General features: G+C 43.7%; 2 protein-coding genes across 2 annotated transcripts; both read left to right on the top strand.

Annotated features, from left to right (window-relative positions):
• Positions 1-252: 252 nt before the first annotated feature.
• On the top strand, positions 253-4,238 carry PtA15_15A348 (uncharacterized protein; the record flags this gene model as incomplete). Its single annotated transcript, XM_053163545.1, has 10 exons — positions 253-476; positions 568-2,238; positions 2,331-2,549; positions 2,633-2,716; positions 2,822-3,043; positions 3,136-3,375; positions 3,483-3,722; positions 3,816-3,851; positions 3,939-4,052; positions 4,166-4,238. The coding sequence occupies 10 exons, from the start codon at positions 253-255 to the stop codon at positions 4,236-4,238; spliced, it is 3,123 nt and encodes a 1,040-aa protein (XP_053027510.1).
• A 636-nt stretch (positions 4,239-4,874) lies between these two features.
• On the top strand, positions 4,875-6,170 carry PtA15_15A347 (uncharacterized protein; the record flags this gene model as incomplete). Its single annotated transcript, XM_053163544.1, has 6 exons — positions 4,875-5,082; positions 5,206-5,283; positions 5,417-5,448; positions 5,541-5,765; positions 5,839-5,949; positions 6,051-6,170. The coding sequence occupies 6 exons, from the start codon at positions 4,875-4,877 to the stop codon at positions 6,168-6,170; spliced, it is 774 nt and encodes a 257-aa protein (XP_053027509.1).
• Between the last annotated feature and the right edge of the window lie 955 nt (positions 6,171-7,125).

Here is a 7,125-nt window from a genome sequence, read left to right as displayed (position 1 = left end):
ACTAGAGCCCCCAGGTTGGTGTTTCTGGCCGTGGAAAGTGGACCTGGAAATTGGACCTGCGCAAAGTCCTGGAAAGGCAAACTTCAAAATTTGAAACCCGCTGAAGTTCTGTTCCCCAAGGGGTACAATGCAGTTTCATGTCGCCCTCTCGGGTGCTCGCTCAAGGTCCCCCCGATCCCCCACGGTTCAAGGGACGAGGCCTCTGAAGCTGCGCTCCGCCGGCCACCAATTGTCCATTTCAACCACATGAGCATGGGCAATCCGATTCCTACTCGTCGATCTGCTCGTCTGTCGAATTGTCTTTCAAAGACTCCAGCTACCAAAAATGACCCAGACCCAGAACTGACCCACTCTGCCAGTGTCGAACCATGTGATCCGAAGACTACCTCTAGGAATAAAAGGAAACGCGTCGCCGATGATGAGCTGCCAACAGCCGTAGCGCAAGGGCCTAGAACGGTCCGACGTGGTCATTCAAAGTACGCCACATGATATGTTATCCATGTGTTTTCTCCATTATTCATGGTGGGCATCGGATTGATTTGTTATCGGTTTTTTTGTGTTGAACAGTTCCAACAAGGCTGTCAAGGAAGAGCCGGTGGTCCGGGTTGCCAAGCGTACAACATCTCTATCCTCGCACTACTTCAAAGGTGATAAGTCGGAAAGCGCAAAGAATGACAGCAAGGTCGAGTCCCTGAAAGACGCGTTGGACAAGGATACTTGTGAAGAAAGCGATGTTCAGGCTTCTAGAAACACCACTACAACGAAGGACAAGGCAAAAGCTACCCGAGCCGAGAGTTCGCATCATCTTGATGCCGACAAGGGAAAAGCTTCTCGGGCCGGGACTGACGCTCCTGATAGCGACGACATAAGTCTTGTTGACCGGGCACGTGCGATGAAAAGTAAACTACTCAAGGCGCAGGAGGAAGCTGCAACCATCCTGCAATCCGCCAAAACCTGCAAATTAAAAGGCAAGGGAAAAGCACGTCAAATCGACACCACATCTGAAGAGGGGAGCGAAAGTGAAGATAAAATTGCACTTACTCGCCCACGTACAAACGGTCGAAGGTCGGCTCTCAGCCGCTCCAAACTCTTGGAAAGCGACGAGGACCCCTCGGAGATAGAGTCAGAAATGGTCAAAGCTGCAATCGAGCTATCCAAGAAAGATTCCGTTGCCGCCACCTCTCGTCCAAAGGGGTCTAGTTCAACGAAGGTAGCATCTACGAATAGCCGAAGGGTTCGAGCAGCGATCGACAAAGAGGATGACGAAGACTCGGATTTCGAAGCCGATTCTGATCACGAGATAGACTCAAGCCTTTCCACGCTCGACTCCGACTCCGATAGTAGCGATGAAAGTAATAGCCCTCAAAACCGTTCTCACAAGTCTTCTAAACCTGCAGTTTCTCCGAAAGCTAAACGACCACGAACCCGTCGCGTCAAGATCCCAAAACACCTAACATGGTGGGAGAAAAACCAGATCAAACTTGAGACTCATCATCCGGAACTAGTCAACGTGTGGGGTGATCTCAGTGAAAAAGTCAAAGTGGTTGAACCTTCCAAAGCTGAACAGCCTGATGGACTTGAGTTGACTCTGCTGCCATTCCAGCTGGAAGGCCTGTACTGGATGAAAAAGCAAGAAGCTGGGCCTTGGTCTGGCGGCGTACTAGCCGATGAGATGGGCATGGGAAAAACAATCCAGACGATTGCCTTGATCCTCTCCGACCGAGTTCCAGGTCATCGAAAACAGACTTTGGTTATCGCACCCACAGTCGCCATCATGCAATGGCGTAACGAGATAGAGAAATTCGCCAAGGGTCTCACCGTTAATGTTTGGCATGGCGGAAACCGTTCGAGCGCCCAGGAAGAGATGGAAAGCTTTGATGTAGTTTTAACTTCATTTGCCGTTTTGGAATCTGCTTTCAGACGACAGAATTCCGGATATCGTCGCAAGGGACAAATTCTCAAGGAATCTTCTTTACTCCACCAAATCGAATGGCACCGTGTCATTTTGGACGAAGCCCACAATATCAAGGATCGATCCTGCAATACCGCCAAAGGAGCTTTCGAATTGAAGGCGAAATATAGATGGTGCTTGAGTGGGACACCACTCCAAAATCGAGTCGGTGAACTTTATAGTTTGATCAGATTCTTGGGCGCCGACCCGTTCAGCTACTACTTTTGTAAACTTTGCGATTGCAAAAGTTTACATTGGAGCTTCTCAGACCGAAGGTCTTGTGATCAGTTGAGTACAATCTTCCTCTCAAATACTTTTATTGCAAGTATTTCACCACATGGTCATCGGGTATCCTGATATAATCTCATTGACTCTGCAGATGCAAGCATTCGCCCATGCAGCACATTTGCTTCTGGAACAACGAAATTTTGAAGCCAGTTCAAAAGTATGGTGCCTCCGTGGTCGGCAGTCACGGACACACAGCATTCAACAAGCTGAAAGTCTTGCTTGATCGAATGATGCTACGACGAACCAAGTTGGAAAGAGCTGATGACTTGGGGTTGCCACCCAGAGCCGTTTTGGTTAGACGTGATTACTTGTACGTAGACTTGATGCCATTTCCTTCCGCCTTACTCGCTTATCTCTGATCAAGCGCTCTCTATTTTCCCCCCTCATGCTCAGTACCGAAGAAGAGGAAGAGCTCTATTCTAGCTTGTATAGTGACGTCACACGCAAGTTTAGTACGTACGCTGATGCCGGTACAGTGTACGCTTGTCCCCTCTTTTTCATATGAATCACAAAACCTCTTTGTTTCGGTGTCAATTAACCTTTGCATTTCATGCTGTACAATAATGTCGCCCACTTTTCCAGTCTTAACAACTACGGGAATATTTTTCAGTTGATCACCCGGATGCGACAGATGTCCAATCACCCTGACCTTGTCCTTAAATCTCGCGCCGCTCAGGCTGCTTTCAAGACCATTGGCGATGCCAACGCGCCGAATACCGACCTTAATCAATTGACGTCAATACAAACATGCCGCATATGTCTCGATGAAGCGGAGGATGCAATAATCAGTCGATGTCGACACATGTGAGTTGAAATTAACATGTATACTAGGCCGGCCACCAGCAATCTATATGCACCAACAAAACGATCTGAATGACCTTGTTTAATCCCAATAGATTCTGTCGTGAATGTATTCGGCAATATTTAGAAACGGCTACCGAACAGGAGCCAGAATGTCCAGTTTGTCATTTACCCATCACGATTGATCTCTCCCAGGATGCTCTCGAAGACGAAAACATGGGCTCAAAAGCCAGGCAAGGTGTTCTTGATCGATTAGATCCTGGCAAGTGGAGAACCAGCACCAAAATCGAGGCCTTGGTAGAAGAACTGAGCAAACTCAATCAATCTGATCATACGTATGTGCATTTTACTCTCTTACATTGACCAATCTGAACCTATCCAGCCGGTCATATTGACACGTGTTTCTTGCTTATTCATTTTTACCTCTAAATCATTGCAACAGGATCAAATCGATTGTATTTTCACAGTTCACAGTCTTTTTAGATCTAATCGAGAGGCGATTACAATTGGCAGGGTTCAAGTTAGCCAGATTGCAAGGCAACATGACTCCAGAGGCAAGGAATCGAACTATACAATACTTCATGAACAACAACGATGTTCAAGTGTTTCTAGTGTCCCTGAAAGCTGGCGGTGTCGCGCTCAACCTGACTGAGGCTTCTAGAGTTTTCATCATGGATCCTTGGTACGTCGCATTTACAAACAGTCTAACTCCGTACACCCCATATGCACCGAGTTGACCGATTCGCATGGCATTGGCTCTTATGACCTAAATCAGGTGGAACCCAGCCGTTGAGCTCCAAGCTATGGACAGGTAAGAACTGCAAGCATCCATAGATATGCATGCTGCTGTGTGTAATGCTAATGTGTCTGCCTCTCTTTTACTTCATTTGGTGATCAGGATTCATCGTTTAGGTCAACATAGGCCGGTGGTGGTCACGAGGCTAATAATTGAAAACAGCATCGAGTCCCGAATTGTTGAATTACAAAAGAAGAAGGAAGCCATGACAGGAGCGTAAGTTATCAGGTCTTTTCTAGCTTTTCGTCTTGATCCCACACATTTCTTGACTTTTATCTTCTCCATGATACGCTAACACCGCATTGTATGTATGGCTTTCACGGTTTTAGGGCTTTAGGCGATGATGACCAAGCTTTGGGTAGATTGACACCCGAAGATCTCTCATTCTTGTTCACCTTATAGACGGTGAGACTTCCGAAGGAATCCCACCAGCTTACCTATGGAACCCGAGTAACCAAATTATAAGTAAAAATTAGACAAAACTATATCTCACAGACAAAAAAATCAAGTAGAAAAACAAGTTTAAAAAAACAAATCAAAGAAAAAAATATTAGAATGGAGAACAGTTGTGTTTCATTTTCATTTTCAAGCTTAATCATCGAAGTACAATGTCTTCCAAGTAAGTTTTTCATGCGTCACATCAAACATTTTGTTTAGGCATCTGCAGCATTCCGACCAACTGGTCTATTGTCTGTATCGTAGAACCGAAAATATTTGCTGTAACCTACTTGGATTACAAATAGCGTTTGTCAGTTCACAGGATGTATGTGACACCATTCAGCATAATGTAGCAGTTTCAGATGCATACACTTTGAAGACATGAGGGCACTTTCAGTGGAGAGTTGAGAAACCAGAGAGAGGTATGACACAACAACAAGAAAATTGTTAAAATTGTGTGCTGTCTAATCTGAAATAACATGTAGCCCCAAGATAGTTTTTTGGATGGTTTATGGGGAACGCTGTCTTAGGTAATTAGGGAACATCAGGGCACGGTGAGGCGGGAAATTCCCAGCGCAATGCGACAAGTGTCTCACGCGCATGCGATGTATCCATCCGATTCCCTCATATGTAGTTGCGAGCATAGGTCTTTCGAACCAAGCAGCTTGGACGTGGGGTGCACATGGCGATCGAACAAATATTTGGGTGAGTGGATTTGAGCTTGTCCTGCTCGAGCTTAGAAATGTCATCCACTCGCTGATCGAATTCCAAGACTACATATATTTTCCACTTGAAGTTATGGCTGTATGTTCGTTTGAAAAAATATGACGCTGTCTCATTTCCCTTTGCTCTTTCGATTTTTTTGATAACTGTGATCTTTACTCATGATAATTACCCCACCATCTATCCTATTACACGTCAACACCCACAGCTTTGATATGGAAGCCGCCCCCATTCGTTACTGGTCGCATACCCTGCTACGTTAAAGGATACACAAGGAGGTTCGCACGTAAGTCAATCATGGAAACCATTTGCCTGGCAGAGGAGCAGGGCACGTAACATACATCATCTGCAATCCCCTGTTCTTCTTGTTGATTTGTCTTGTTTTCGCCTCTTTGAATTTCACTTTTCATCACTTCAAGAATTCTCACATGACCATCGCGGGACTACCGAAGTAGGCGATTTTGTCCGCGCGGTGTGGATTCTTATCCCGGCACAAAGAAAACTAACAAGCAAAAAAATAATATCCACCCACCAATCTCCTAGAACCCGGGCGTAGTGGTGACTCTGGTACCGGATTCCGAATGGCTTGAACTAACAAGTGCTGATAAATATCCTTCAAGATTGGTGTGGGGAGTAATGTATACTATCGATCCTAGTCATGCCGAAGAAGTGCAAGCTTATCTGGATGAACGCGAGAAGGATGGGTACGAGTTGATGGAAGTAGATGTGTTTGTTATCAAGGACGGTCGAGAACAATGTCATGGGAAGGTGTGTAATCAGTCACAAATTTTATCAGTCTGAAGATTACTAACCTCAACCTTGAACTTGCTTGCTAAAATAGTCGAGTATTTATGTGGGTCATGTTACAAACCCCAGTTTCTGCAGACTAACCAAGATGGAGGAACTAGCCTCTCGAATCCATAAGAGCGTCGGACCCTCTGGTCCAAACAAGGCACGTCGCCATTTTTTTTTTCTACTCGATTTGTAGAAGTGGTTCAAAATATTATCTCAATTAATCTGGTGCTTTCTTTTCTAATCATAATCACGAAATAGGAGTATCTCTATCATTTGAAACAAGAAGTTGAGGCCTTGTGTCCAGAAGCAAATGATCCATACCTCAGAGATCTTGAAGGCTTAGTCAAGCAGCTAGATCAGACATCCTCCCTAGCATGAAGACATTGATGTTAGTATTCATGTATTTCAGCTCTCTTTTTTCATTTCCCCATCATTAGTGTACATTCCCAGTGAAGATTAGAATAGCTTTATTTTTTTCATCACATTGAATGCCTTCCCTTCAAGTCTGGGAGCCTCCCAGATCTCAATTTACACACCCAAACTCTTAATTTTCAGTAAACAGGAAAATGTTTTCATCAGCATGTAGTTCATTGCTTTCATGTGCACTGTTTTTTGTTTTTGGTAGGTGTCTTAATTTAAAAGTTAGAGGGGCATCAAGTTTGTATGGAATTTATTCAACAGCATATATATTTATGGTGTTCAAAGTTGGTTTGCATAATTTTATGCATGCATAAATCATAAAATCATAAAAATATTTTGGTGAGGAAATTTTGTATTACATAATCAGACAGTCATATACCCTGCAAAAAAGATTTTATCATTTTATCATTTATGCATGCATAAAATTATGCAAACCAACTTTGAACACCATAATTGATGGCTTTCAATCAAGTAAAAACAATGATAGCAATTATATTACTTACTTTGATAATTCTCATCCTAACTTTCAGGGTAGTTTTTTCCCATTTTCCACCTTTGTTTACTGGATGCTCCTTCAAGAACACTTCAGAATTCCCCTTCTTAGACCTTGAAATCTTCCTTAAAAATCAGTTGCTGCAATACTATCACTTCTGGCATTATCCAATCATCTTTAAAGCCAAGTGGTAGCATAAATACATGAGCTGCTTTTCTCCAGTCATTTGGATTGTATATCAATCCATTCAATATTGAGGATTTTCAGGTTAAAAACCTTCTGTATGCAGCTTGAACACTATAGAAGAGCAGCTTAAGATTATTCTTGCCTTGTCAACCTTTCAGCACCGTGATAGTACTTGGCTAATTACTGAATTATGCCAAATTTTCATACACAAATATGAAAAGTAAGGAGGATTTG

This window comes from Puccinia triticina, chromosome 15A (assembly GCF_026914185.1).
Source record: "Puccinia triticina chromosome 15A, complete sequence".
Lineage (NCBI taxonomy): Eukaryota > Fungi > Basidiomycota > Pucciniomycetes > Pucciniales > Pucciniaceae > Puccinia > Puccinia triticina.
This window is presented reverse-complemented; position numbering and strand designations above follow the sequence as displayed.